This window comes from Lithobates pipiens, unplaced genomic scaffold (assembly GCF_037356315.1).
Source record: "Lithobates pipiens isolate NorthernLeopardFrog02 unplaced genomic scaffold, aLitPip1_a1.2 Scaffold_22, whole genome shotgun sequence".
NCBI classification, from domain to species: Eukaryota; Metazoa; Chordata; class Amphibia; order Anura; family Ranidae; genus Lithobates; species Lithobates pipiens.
Genome location: NW_027507784.1, coordinates 52756102 through 52770957, shown reverse-complemented (window position 1 = coordinate 52770957; position 14856 = coordinate 52756102). Strand labels below are relative to the sequence as shown.

The 14856-nt window shown below is 38.6% G+C and overlaps 1 protein-coding gene across 5 annotated transcripts in view; it reads left to right on the top strand.

The window, feature by feature from the left end:
• Nucleotides 1–14856, top strand: part of SLC4A10 (solute carrier family 4 member 10) — a 381585-nt gene that overhangs the window by 360107 nt on the left and 6622 nt on the right. For 3 of the 5 annotated variants that reach the window (XM_077447585.1, XM_077447583.1, XM_077447584.1), the window contains exons 22-24: nucleotides 261–383; nucleotides 662–729; nucleotides 5413–5529. In XM_077447585.1, the coding sequence (XP_077303711.1) occupies nucleotides 261–383; nucleotides 662–729; nucleotides 5413–5529 (308 nt within the window). Of the gene's footprint in view, nucleotides 1–260; nucleotides 384–661; nucleotides 730–5412; nucleotides 5530–13251; nucleotides 13290–14856 lie in introns of all 5 variants that reach the window. The other 2 variants (XM_077447586.1, XM_077447587.1) reach the window with 2 other exon arrangements.

Sequence of the window (14856 nt, the reverse complement as noted above, 5' to 3'; positions counted from 1 at the left end):
ATGGGGTTTCAACAGAGGATGTCCGCTTTCACACTATCTCTCTCAGAGTCAAAGTGCATAACAATTATATCCCAATAAAATGTTAGACAGAAACTGTATAACAGGCCAACAGGTTCTGAAGGTCTAGCTGGCCTTCCTCAATCAGGATTTGTAGAGGGTAGTTTTTCTTTGTGTTGACCAAGACTTAATGAAAGATATTCATTGTTTTGAATTGCTTTGTGTGCCCGTTGGCAGCTATAACTCTTTTCCTTTATTCCCAGGTATTGGCATTGGTTTTTGTAAGGAAACTAATGGATTTTTTCTTTACTAAACGAGAACTGAGTTGGTTGGATGATCTAATGCCTGAAAGTAAGAAAAAGAAGTTGGAAGATGCAGAGAAAGAGGTACTAAAACTCAAAATGGTTTGTGTGACCAGAAATAAGAGTGTGCTTCTAATGGGTGTGATCCAAAAACAGTTATCACAAATACTTCTGTTTATGTCATAAAGCCTATATTGTTACCCATCTGCTCTAATTTGTTTCTTGCTCAAATGAAATAAAGTTTCATAGACACCATCTTTGGGAACCTTAGGCCTTGAGCTATCATGGCTGTTGTTCAATGGTTTTTTATTTATTATTCCACATACCCCAATGAAACTTACATTTGCTCCATCATTCTTTAGGAGGAACAAAGCATGTTGGTGTTGGAAGATGAAGGAACTGTCCAGTTACCGATGGAAGGGAACTGCAGGTAATATGAAAACACAGAACTGTAAAATTGTGTCAAAGTAACTACTGCGTAGTCTGTCTTGAAATACCCAGCATTGCTACTCCTTATATCAAATGGTGTATTACTATTTGAACACAAGAATTATTTTTCAGTCTGTTCAGTCTTGAACATGTATTCACATTTAGACTCACTGGTCTTCTTAAGTATACCTATCTATCCCAAACATCAGATCAAGAGCTGTAACTGACACACTGTAATTATGATTATATTAGAATGGATATTGCTTGATTGTTGGTGGTAGACATGCTGGTTGCAATATCTCAAAACCTAAGGACCATGGTAGCTTTTCACTTACTGCTGTGTCTTTAAAGTGCCCCTGTGCTCAGACTGTGGACACCAAACTATTGGCATATTCTTAATAATCAGTATACAAGCTTTAATACAAGACATCTGATGCTGTAATTTATTCTTAAAGATTGTATCCTTTATACTTAAAGATCACAACAAACTCTAACGTGTTCCGTATGTTTACATTACAAGGCAGATAGGCTGCCCAGATTCTGATGTAAAAGAAATTAATAGTAGACATGTGCATTCGTTTTCGTCCGAATGCATTTTCGTCCGAATTTCAGCTATTTTCGTTTTCGTTTTGACAAACGATAACGAAAGCACAAAATCCGAAAAACGAAAGATCCGACATAAATAAATGCTTTATTTTCGTTTTCATTGTTACAACAGTTCGATATAGAATAGGAGATTCGACATGACTCTGACGATAACAATCTGTCTATAGAACCTGTGGTCGAATGTGCTTAACCTTACCTCTATTAGTCCAAGATTATATAGAGAAAATATTCGACAGAGAAAAAAGATTTGACAGAGAGAAAAGATTCTGCAAGTTACTGTCCTAAAAAGTGTTTGGGGACCCGGGTCCTGCCCCAGGGGACATGTATCAATGCAAAAAAAAGTTTTAAAAACGGCCGTTTTTTCGGGAGCAGTGATTTTAATAATGATTAAAGTGAAACAATAAAAGTGTAATATTCCTTTAAATTTCGTAGGGGGGGGGGTTGTCTATAGTATGCCTGTGAAGGGGCGCATGTTTCCCGTGCTTAGAATTGTCCCTGCACAAAGTGTCATTTATGCAGGAAAAAAAGTCCTTTAAAATCACTCGCAGCTATTATGAATTGTCGGCTCCCGTAATACAGAGAACACTCATTGAAAGTCATTGATAAAAAAATAAATAAATAAATTAAAAAAAAAGCGTGGGGGTCCCCCAAATTCAATTTCCAGGCCCTTCAGGTCTGGTATGGATATTAAGGGGAACCCTGCCTCAAATTTAAGAAAAAATTTGACGTGGGGTTCCCCCTAAATATCCATAACCAGACCCTTCAGGTCTGGTATGGATATTAAGGGGAACCCCGCATCAAATTTAAAAAAAAATTGACATGGGGTTCCCCCTAAAAATCCATACCAGACCCTTTATCCGAGCACGCAACCTGGCAGGCCGCAGGAAAAGAGGGGGGGACGAGAGAGCTGCCCCCCCTCCCTCCTGAACCGTACCAGGCCACATGCCCTCAACATTGGGAGGATGCTTTGGGGGTCCGTGACCCCTCAAAGCACCTTGTCCCCATGTTGATGAGGACAAGGGCCTCATCCCCACAACCCTGGCCGGTGGTTGTGGAGGTCTGCGGGCGGGGGGCTTATCAGAATCTGGAAGCCCCCTTTAACAAGGGGACCCCCAGATCCCGGCCCCCCCCCTGTTTGAAATGGTAAGGGGGTACAAAAGTACCCCTACCATTTCACAAAGAAAGTGTAAAAAATGGTTAAATAAAACAAACACACTTTTTAAAAATTCCTTTATTAAAAATAAAAAAAAGATTCCAGCGGCGGTAATCCACTCTTGCTATCCAGCGACGGACGGTCAGCTCTCCATCGATGTCTAATGTCATCCAGCGCAGCGCAGCATCCTTCTTCTGTCTCCGTGGAGGAGACACTACAGACATTCCGGCGGCTTGACGTTTCTTATATAGGGTGGGCGGGGCCACCCGTCACCTGACCCCGCCCCCCTCTGACGCAAGGGGAAACCCGGGGTTCCCTGTGACGTAGGGGTGACCCGCACCCCTCTGATGTAACACAGGCAGGTTTCCGTTACATCAGAGGGGGGCGGGGTCACCCATACGTCACGGGGAACCCCGGGTTTCCCCTTGCGTCAGAGGGGGGCGGGGTCAGGTCACGGGTGGCCCCGCCCTCCGTATATAAGAAACGTCAGCGCCGGAATGCCTCCAGTGTCTCCGTGGAGGAGACAGAAGAAGGATGCTGCGCTGCGCTGGATGACATTAGACATCGATGGAGAGCTGACCGTCCGTCGCTGGATAGCAAGAGTGGATTACCGCCGCTGGAATCTTTTTTTTATTTTTAATAAAGGAATTTTTAAAAAGTGTGTTTGTTTTATTTAAACATTTTTTACACTTTCTTTGTGAAATGGTAGGGGTACTTTTGTACCCCCTTACCATTTCAAACAGGGGGGGGGCCGGGATCTGGGGGTCCCCTTGTTAAAGGGGGCTTCCAGATTCTGATAAGCCCCCCGCCCGCAGACCTCCACAACCACCGGCCAGGGTTGTGGGGATGAGGCCCTTGTCCTCATCAACATGGGGACAAGGTGCTTTGAGGGGTCACGGACCCCCAAAGCATCCTCCCAATGTTGAGGGCATGTGACCTGGTACAGTTCAGGAGGGAGGGGGGGCCGCTCTCTCGTCCCCCCCTCTTTTCCTGCGGCCTGCCAGGTTGCGTGCTCGGATAAAGGGTCTGGTATGGATTTTTAGGGGGAACCCCACGTCAATTTTTTTTTTAATTTGACGCGGGGTTCCCCTTAATATCCATACCAGACCTGAAGGGTCTGGTTATGGATATTTAGGGGGAACCCCACGTCAAATTTTTTCTTAAATTTGAGGCAGGGTTCTCCTTAATATCCATACCAGACCTGAAGGGCCTGGTAATTGAATTTGGGGGACCCCCACGCTTTTTTTTTTATTTATTTATTTATTTATTTTTTTATCAATGACTTTCAATGAGTGTGCTCTGTATTACGGGAGCCGACAATTCATTATAGCTGCGAGTGATTTTAAAGGACTTTTTTTCCTGCATAAATGACACTTTGTGCAGGGACAATTCTAAGCACGGGAAACATGCGCCCCTTCACAGGCATACTATAGACAACCCCCCCCCTACGAAATTTAAAGGAATATTACACTTTTATTGTTTCACTTTAATCATTATTAAAATCACTGCTCCCGAAAAAACGGCCGTTTTTAAAACTTTTTTTTGCATTGATACATGTCCCCTGGGGCAGGACCCGGGTCTCCAAACACTTTTTAGGACAGTAACTTGCAAATTAGCCTTTAAAATTAGCACTTTAGATTTTGAACGTTGGAGTCCCATAGACTTTAATAGGGTTCTAAAGTATGCTATATAGTTAGCTCCGTCGAATCTTCTTTATACATTCGACAGACACCATAAGCCTTCCAAGACAGATTCGACCGTAATTCATGTGGATTTTCGGACGAATGCAATTTTTGAACGAAAAACTAAATAAATAAAAACGAATTTCGGGAGTAACTAAATAAATTAAGTTTTCAGACGAAAACGAAATTCCGAAACGAAATATTTTACTCTGCACATGTCTAATTAATAGTGTAAAGAGCTGAGATTTCTGTGCCTTTTTTGTAAATTTTGAAGATTAATTTCTTCAAAATATCTATAGCTACAGTGGTAAATGAGAGCTTGTTTTTATTGCTTCTTCAAAATATATAAATACTTTCGTTTGCATTGTCTGGGCACACGTTCTCTTTAAAGAGAACATGTGCCCAGACTATTCAGGAAATATCTCTGAAATATGCAGGTATAATTACACTTACTTCGGTGCTTTCTTTCTGGGATATAGTTTTTCTGAAATATTGCCTAGTGCACAGAGACATTTTTGGCTGAATGCTTGTAGTCCATGCATTTTCTACATCCCTTATTTTTTTTCATAGAATTAGTTACAACATTAGAAGTCTATTGAGGCCACTATATGTATCAACTAATTCCATCCATAAAATAGCAGGGAACAGAAGCAGATAGTAGGTGAGAAGCACTAAGCTAATGGTCTTGCTTAGAAGAGCTGCATCCCAGAAAGAACAGCATGAAGGTATAAGAAATAAACACATTGCACAGAGATAGGACCCAGCGATCAACAAATACGACACAGACTGGCCTTTGGTAGAGCAAGTATGAAATTGTTACAAAAGATCTTCAAAAATACTGGCTTGTCTATATTATCTGAAATCATCTGGTATTTGTACTGTTTGCAAAAATTCATGTCATTTTTTTTTTTAAGCTGTATTAATTTAGGCAAAGTATTTATATCTGCTAATGTTTATCAATGTCAAATTCTAATGCCACTGAATAGAAGTTACAGTTATTTAATACCTACAATGGTACAACTACATTTTTTTTTATCACAATGGATATCCTCACCCACTTGAACTGTTGACAGTGTGTTTCTGTTATATCCACATCAGTGCAGAAAGAGAAAAAGCTCTGAATGTATTTGTTATAAGAATCTACATTTTTATTGTAGTCATCTGATTAAATAGCAGCTTCTCAGACAGTTAGTTAGGAAAGTTATTCATTTTGTGCATTATTCTGTGTGTTAATTCTGTCTAGAGAGGACCCATCAGTAATAAACATTTCTGATGAAATGGCAAAAACATCAGTGTGGAAGACTCTGCTATTAACCTCAGAAAACACAAAGACTAAGGAATCCAGCTTTTCTTCTAAAAGGTTTTAATTTTTTCTAAGTAACTTCCTTATTTTTGTATTATTTTGGTAGTGTACAATACACATCACCCATAGAATTTTTTAGTTTTTATTTTGATTCTGTTAACTGTCACATGTAAAGAACGAGATCAAGAAAATTTAAAAGGGCAGTAAACTTAAAAAAAAAACAAAAAAACAGTTGCTTCATTTAATAGAGCTGCTAGTAACATTCATAAATATAGGTGTAATATTTTTTATATCTGCCTAAATATGGGCTATTAACCTCACTTTACAGTCTAGTATCACATGTAAGAAAAGAACCCTGCTTACTTTCCCTTACCCTTCCTAACTAAACCAATGCCGGGCAAAGCAACATGTTTGCATATATTTTAAGAGCAGCATATACTTTAAGCCCTGTCAGGCCATCACTAAGTATTTTAAGTTTATTTATATAGTAAATATATTTGTAATATTATTATATTTATTATCTCAAGAGGCCACATTTTTGCTTAGAGCATTAGATAGAGTTTGGAAAAATATTTTAATATTATTAATAAAATGTTTACTTATATCAGATAACTCCTTTTTTCTGCTATTGACAACCTTACCTAATCTAAATAATTAAACAGTCCCAAAGTCATATTAAAGCTGAATTTTAGACAAATATCAGCAGCCATCCTTTAATTCAACTATAGGTTTATTAAAAATAAAATATGCTTTAGCATAAGTATTTTAATGCCTGGTAATGGATGTTTAGTTCCTGTTTAATTTTCCAATCACAGGTGTCCTAGACAGAGCTGATGTATTGCAACTACATACATAGTTATGTGTCTAAACTTCAACTTCAATTCCAGGAGGAATAAGCAAATAAGTAATACATTAATAATTAATAAATAATTATATATAATGTATTACTAATAACATGTTTAACAAATAAATTGAAGCAAGAAGCAAAACAAGAATTCTATTTTAAAGATCATATTTTTGAGTTATTTAATAAATAGGCCATTTTGTGACGATTTAAAAATCTGTATTGAAGAAAGCTTTATAGATAAGGGTCCTTTCCACTGAATAACACCTTACACATTCAAATATTTATCCATGAATTTTACTAAAAGCTCTTGAATATAAATCAACTTCATTATTTAATTTCACTGCTCTTTTACATTGGAGAAATGTGGCTTACACAGAACTGTGTACCTTGGAATTACTTAATTTTAAAATCACAATTTCATAAACTGCATAAATAAAATGCGTTGTCAATTAATTAGCATCATAGCTTGAGTGTCACAGCAATCAGTTTGTATTTTTTGGAAAATTACCATTAATAGATATTGTCTAACTGTTCTTTACTTGTGAAGAAATTCATCTAGGTGGTTATTTAGTCATTCGGTGCACCAATCCCAGAGATGCTCTAAGTAACCACATCAGCCAAATATCTGCTTTCATCTAAAATAATACACAGCACCATTGCTAACTATGTCTGTTTGGCTGCTATTGGTCACAGCAATCTGGGCTTATTGGTTGTGACATTTAACTAGACACCTTCATTTACAAAACCCAGTAGTGTCTGCTTTTTAAATTTTATCCATTGTTGTACTTTTTTTTTCTTTCCAATCAAAGAATTTTCTTTGGACTATAGGTGTTATATTCAGGCAGAAAGGAGCAATCTTCAGTATTAGAAAATTACATTTTCTATTAGGCTTTGCTGAAGACCAAATACTTACTGTGCTGGATTTTGGTGAAATGTACATTAGCTCAGGCTTAAATTATTTAAATTTTAATCTATTGTAAATCGAGTATGAAAAATAAATTGTGTTACTTTTTTTTACGAAACTATTTGTGATGTCTGCATTGCAGTGACTCTGTATCTTCTAATAACGTTACAACCCATTTACTAGAAAAGTTATTCTAAACCTAGCCTGTGTTTAGTGTAACTACCAAATCAGGACCAGTGAAAAGTTTGAATTCCTCTTATTTGACCTGATATTTGAAACTAAGACAAACCTACTATTCTAATGCATTTTTTTTAAAGTTTTGGAATAGCATGGAACTCCTGTCAAGTATTTATTCACCTGTCTGTTTCCCATTTTATGATCTTTTCCTTTACTTCCTCTAGACACAACAGGAAATGAGAGACAATGGGGGTTATTTACTAAAAGGCAACTCCACTTTGCGCTACAAGTGCAAAGTGCACTTGAAATTGCACTGAAGGTGCACTTGGAAGTGCGAGGGGGACATGCAAGGAAAATAAATCATTTATAAATAAATTAATAATAATAATAAACAGCATTTTTGCTTGCACATGATTGGATGATAAAATCAGCAGAGCTTCCCCTCATTTCAGATCTACCCCTCAGATTTAGAGCGACTGCACTTCCAAGTGCACTTTGCACTTGTAGTTTGCACTTGTAGTGCAAAGTGGATTTGCCTTTCGTAAATAACCCCCAATTTCTCCAAAGAAAGGGAAATATTTTGTCAGTTGTCAATTGAACAACTCTCTCCATTGGAAGGTTCTCCTCTATTCCTGTTGCAACTCAAAATGTTACATTTTGTCCATCACTTTCAGGTTGTTCTACTAAAGGCAAATAGGGTTTTCACATTTAAAGAAGAGTTACCCCTTGCCTGGGAAATATCCCCAAAGCTCAGTGGATGTTGTGAAATTTCAGTTTGCAAAGAATACCCAATCCAGTGTAAGGGAAAAAAATGCTTTTTTGCCTGAACATGATTGGATGATGGAAGTGTACAGAATTTCACCTCATGTGCTAAGCTCTTGGGAACATTCCTTTGCAAAGTGAAAAGTCTATTTGACTTTAGTATATCAATCTCTTTAAAATAATGATGATAAATCTCCCTAGTGATGACACAGGTGGCAATATAAACCTTAAGGCTGGGCTCACACTAGAGCATGGATCGGCACAAATTTTTGGCTAAATTCGGACCTGAAGAGGACCAAAAGACCCACAGGACCCCTGTGCTATTCGCACTGGAGCTGCTCCGGAGATGGCTCCATAGAGGGCCGCTCACAATCTCCTGCTATGCAAATTGGATGCAGGGAAACCCACATCCAATTCGCAATAGTGTGAACCCAGCCAAAAATGGAATCTTCACATCAAAAAAGATGAGGGCATCACAAGAATTGAACAGTTCAGTTACAGTTTATTCATTGCAAAGCTACTGTGCATTTCAAGGATACAAAATAGCCCCCTTCATCAGCATTGCAAGTGTAATAAACTTCCAGTTGATATTGTATATACATATGTCGGATAAGATACTAAATACTACATGTAATATTACAATTTTTAAAGCTGTTAACCTATGCATCATACATAAAAAAAATATTTACCAAGGTATAAATAAATCTAAACACTAAATAGTCCTTACTTCTTTAACCAGTTTCCGACCAGTGCACGCCGATGTACTTCGGCAGAATGGCACGGGCAGGCATATTGGCGTACAGGTACGTCCAATCTTTAATGCTGCCCTGCCATTGCAAGCGCGCCGCCGGAGGCGCGCTCGCGTGCTGGTTGGGACCCCCCGTGAGTCCGGTCGTGGGTCCCGCAGACCCAATCGTCGCGGGAATCTCTCCGTTGTAAACAGCATCTCCCGTTCTGCCAAGCAACAAGTGACGCTGATTTCTGCTCCATGTGATTGGAGCAGAGATCAATGTTCACTAAATGAAAGCCCAGCCCCCACAGTTAGTAACATGCCTCTAGGAACACTTAACCCCTACACTGCCACCCACTGGTTAACCCCTTCACTGCCAGCGTCCTTTACACAGCAATCACTGCATTTGTATAGCAGTGATTGCTGTATAAATGACAATGGTCCCAAAAATGTGTCAAAAATGTCCAATGTGTCCGGCATAATGTCACAGTCATAATAAAAATCGCTGATCGCCGCCATTACTAGTAAAAAAAAAAATTATTGATAAAAATGCCATAAAACTATCCCCTATTTTGTAAACGCTTTAACTTTTGCGCAAACCAATCAATAATCACTTTTTTTTTTTTTTTTTACCAAAAATATGTAGAAGAATACGTATCGGCCTAAACTGAGGGAAAAAAAATGTTTTTTTCAAAAGCTTGCTTACATTAGCATCTCCCTGTTCTTCCTCTCCATGAGACGATCATGGGTATCCGCACGGAACTCCCGGAACGCATGTGATGGTACGGCGGCAAATTCAAAGGGATGTACAGGTACACCCATTTGCCCAGCCGAAGTTCGTACATGCCCAGCCGAAGTTCGTACATCAACTTGCCCCAGTCGGGAACCGGATACCCAATCATGCAAGGGTAAGCAATCCCTGTGTGGCTGATATCCTATCTCAACAAGTGATTAAAGGAGAAGTTTGGAGTTACCCTACAATATTGTTGGGGTTTTCCCTGGAGCCTGAAGCTGCTCTGCCCCATCTGCCCCATCAGCTAACACAAGAGAGCAAAAGTAAGTGCACTTCTTTCTGTGAAACATGAGAAGTATGGCCAAAAAAGTTTTTGCCATACATCCCTTTTTCCATTCTCTTTTACCAGGTGGGAAGAATTATTGTAGTTACTTATCTGCTCTCCCTCTAGAGGCTTATGTTTTTATTAAAGTCACAAAAAAAGGAAGAGAAAGCATGTCAAAATTTGAAAGCTGTTTAAAAAAATTACTTTAAGTGGCCATTCACACAATTTTGAGTTGTAATTTGTGGGCATTTTGAATAGACAGTACAGAAAAAGACACATGTTTTTTTCACTGTATTGCGTCATACCACACACTATGCTTTTTAGTGCATTGCGGAGTCCTCTAGTAAAACGTCATTATGTAGATGTGTGTAGTACTGATGCATTCTGTAGATTTATAATTGATGGCATGGCGTTGCATTGCACTGCACTTGGTAGGTTACCAAGCTTACTGAGGATATACAATACCTTTACTTTAAATGCATACATTAAAAATAAAAGATAGAATTCCTATGTCAAAGTCTATTTTGTAAACCACTACTGCCCCCCTCAAATTACAGCCTTTTTTCCCTAAAATCATATTTAAACAGTCTAATATTTCCAATCACAGCCTTTGTTATGCAGGCTTGTTCATATATAGACACATTTATGGACAACCCCTCCTGCCTTGAATACAAATGCTGAATTGTAGTGTCTATAGAACATAGGGAATTTCTAGGGTGTGTGATATGGCCCCCAAGTACCTACAGACATGCTGATAATTGTCCAAACCTGATTATTGTTTTAGATTCATGCACTAATCACCATGTGTCTATGAATGCTTATGAAACAGTTGTTGATGGGGCTTGCATGCTAATGTGCTGATCCTATCTTCAAGGATATATATAGCTTAAAAAATAACTTGTCTCCAAAAGCTCATGCAGCTGTGATAGTTATAGTACCAATTTGGTACCAATTAATGTGAACCTGGCAACCATTTATTTATACAAGTGAAGGGGTACCGCACTTCGGACAAATTAAGAAAGGTTGCTGCCTCCCCAAAAAACTCCCCCGTAAGGGGAGTCCTAGATGTATAAAAAGATAAAATAAAAAAGGGGTTGATGCCACTACCTATAGGTATTATATAGTAGTATATATAGTATATAGGTAGCGCCATCAACCCATTTTAATTTGATCTGGCAACCATTTCACACATCTAAAAAGTCCCCCCTGAAGCCCTTTTGACACTGAGGCGCTTCTAAACTGCCAGTAAAACACTGACCACTTTTGATGAGCTTTTCAGGTGCTTTTGAAGAGCTTTCCATTAATTTCAATGGAGAGGGGCGTTTTTTCACCTCCCTGCCAGTGCACTGCCCCAGTTTGAAAGCATTCATTGATTTTAATGGAAATAGGATTTTGTGAGCTTTTCATTCATTTTTTGTAGTATGAAAGTGCTGGAAAAGTGCCTCAGTGTGAAAGGGATCTAAGAGCAGACATCATGAACGCTTGACTTTCCTGGTTTTTGGGCTAAGACATACCCAACAGGCATTAATGCAATGAGAGCACTTCATTAATCATTAAGAAAGATTACCCAAAAACCTTCTATTGTGTGCCCCTCTGAATTTGGTTTTACTTTGTACTTAGAGAATTGACATCCTAACTCCTGGGCTGTACTCTGTTTCCATATCATTGTCCCTAAAGAATATCTAAACCCAATAAGATACATTTTATATATTGCAGCTTATCAGTCCCTAGATGTGGTCGCTGTATTAGTTTTCTTGTTTTAGGCTCTTTTCTCTATATTTTCACCTGGTGATCCTGCCCATAAACCATTTCCTGTCCTAGGGTGACAACATCTACTCACAATGTATGGAGGAGCTAGGTGTCACCCTAGGCTGGTTTTGGATTAGAAACGCCTCCTCCTCTCATCATCTGCAATACATAAAGAGGAGCCGTTATATAGTTGACAAAGCTGGTTGGGATTTCAGCTCAGTGCACAGGGTGCTGCAAGGACACTGGATATCTGTCAGGAATCATGGTTAGTTTTGTAACTTCCAGTAAATGTACGTAGCTTAAAAAAAAAAAAATGTATGCAGCCACTACATACAAGGACTGGTAAGCTGCAGTTTTTCCACTTTTGTTCTTGGGTTTAGACTTTTTTATGGGACAATATTATGAAAACAGGCTTCACATTGATAAGCAGAGGACAGCCCAGAAATCAAATACCTAGGAACAAAGTGAACCCGAATAAGAAGGGCACACAAACGAAGGTTTTATTGCGTTATTTTGCACAATTCTCATATTTCATGTTCTTGTTACAAAAAGGACGCTGTTAAAAAAAAAACATTCTTGTATACAATTAACAAGTACTATTCTAAATTACAAAGAAGTAACCAATGCGTCAGCTCAGTAGGTTTATGAATGATGTGTAAATGTGAGTTGCCAGATTTTGCGATGACACTACAAAAGCACCAAAACATCTTATAATAAAAACATTATTAGGAGGTTAAAAAAAACTACAGGTGCTAAAGGTTAGTCTAAAGAGTAATTCTGTGCTTACTTTAGACATAATGAGGGTTTATTTACTTAAAGAATAGAGAATGCTCACTTAATTTATTGACTAATGGAATGCTGTGCTCACTTTAATCATCCAGCCACGTGCTGGCAAAAAATATATATTTTTTGTTATTCGATTTGCACATGATTGTGTATTCAGAGTTAACATAGCTACACCAAATTTATTATATTTAAAATGGAATTTCTCTTTTTCAGAAAAAATGAAAAGGTGAACTAACACCGTACACCCTACCACCCTTCACATACCTCCGTGGCTGATGAGCTGTCAGTGCCCAAGCAGCTGGTGCATCTGGGACAGATCAGAATGATGCTCTTAACTGGTGCTGAACAATTAGAATAATTCTGATCTGTCCTGGAAGATCTGCAGAAAGAACAGGGAGAGGAGCGGGGATTTCAAATCCCCATACTACCACACTGGCATCTAATCACCACGGGAGGTAAGTAGAGCAGGTCTGACTGGAAGGAATTAGGGTGTGTGTACACCTTTTCATTTTTTCTGAAATTAAGAAGTAAACCTTTAATTGAACATACCCTGCAAAGTAAACAACCTCTAATCGTTTAATAAATTAATCCCACCCAATCAAAATTAAAAGTTCATTTTCTCCAAACACAATTGGAAGTCTGATGTGAACCCAAGATAACTGGGTTAGTGTCATCTGGTGTCATCTGCTATAATCCTTTTATAAATTCCAGCACAAGTAAAACTCCACTGAATTTAATATGTTGCATGTTACATTTCTATCATAAGCTCCCCTTCCTAATCACTGTACGAGCTGATCCCTAAAGGTAAGTTCACTGGTCACATGCATCTTAATATATATTGCTTGTTTACTAATTTATTTATTGGATGCTCACATAGTCTGACGTTTGTAACTGCATACTGTAGCATGCTTTGCAGGCCGCTCAGCAATGATTCTATTTGGGAAAACAAAATGGAAATCAAAACAGACTTTTATAGAAGTGTTGGCAAATAAAATGGATTGAATTTATTATATTAGACACTCTGTAACAGAAGTACATATCACTACATAGGCTTTTATCTATTTTTTGATCAAGAGCACTATCATAAAAAAAGTTTTCTGGAACCATTTTTTAAACCAGAGATCATTAAAGCCTACATGTCCAGGCCAAATTTAGCATCATCTGCATTAGTTAAATTGGCAAGTTATTTTTTTTTTTATAGTAGTTGTAACTGACAGTTATTATATAATGTATATATTGTAAAGCTCAAGTCTAGCGCCCACTAGAGAGTACAGTCCACACCAGAAATTGTAATTTAAGGGCTTGTTGGCCCACTTTTGTTTAAATGAAAGTTCAAACAAGGTTCCAGAAAAAAAATAAAAAAAAATTCCCTTACAGGGATTTTCAGCATTTTCATCCAATGAAAATACACTTTCAATCTCCAGGCTTATACATGCAGCACTCCTGGCTTACACATACAGCAGTGCCTTCCACTTTTAGCCTTGGTCTGTCTCCTGCAGACCATTTCCTTGCCAACACCGTTCATATAGATAGCACCCCCTCACTGCCCTGATCCTCATGCCTGGGTTCCTGGCTTTCCCAGTGCAAACATGCACTATCTGTACAACTGGACTCCTTGGGAGAGTGGAGCCCAGGACCATGGTCAGGTGTCTACCAAAAGATGACCAATTAATGTGTTGGCAGTTCTGAAAATCTGGACCCAAGACTGGAAATTTAATCCCATCCAGTTCTTTAAGAAATCGCCAGGCTCCAGGTCCCAAAGTGGACTGCTCCAAATGAGGAAACTGAAAAGCCAGTTTATTCCCAATTAGGCAAACCCCCTCAAGCCCCTCAACCTGCCTGGTCGAGAATCCTGGGTTAACATCACGTAGGGCATCGCTTTGCCACTATATATATATATATATATATATATATATCACATACACTGAGCAAAATGATAAACGCGTTTGTGTTTGCCCCTATTTATCGTGAGCTGAACTTAAAGATCTATGACTTTTTCTATATACACAAAAGGCCTTCCCTGAGATGGTTTCTGACAGTTTGTGCAGAAATTCTTTGGTTCTGCAAACCGATTGTTGCAGCAGCTGTCCTGGTGGCTGGTCTCAGACAATCTTCTCTGTTGGATGTACTGCAAAATTCTCTGAAACACCTTTGGAGAAGGCTTATGGAAGAGAAATGAACATTCAATTCAAGGACAACAGCTCTGGTGGACATTCCTGCAGTCAGCATGCCAATTGCACACTCCCTCAAAACTTGTGACATCTGTGGCATTGTGCTGTGTGATAAAACTGCACATTTTAGAGTGGCCTTTTATTGTGGCCAGCCTAAGGCACACCTGTGCAATAATCATTCTGCCTAATCAGCATCTTGA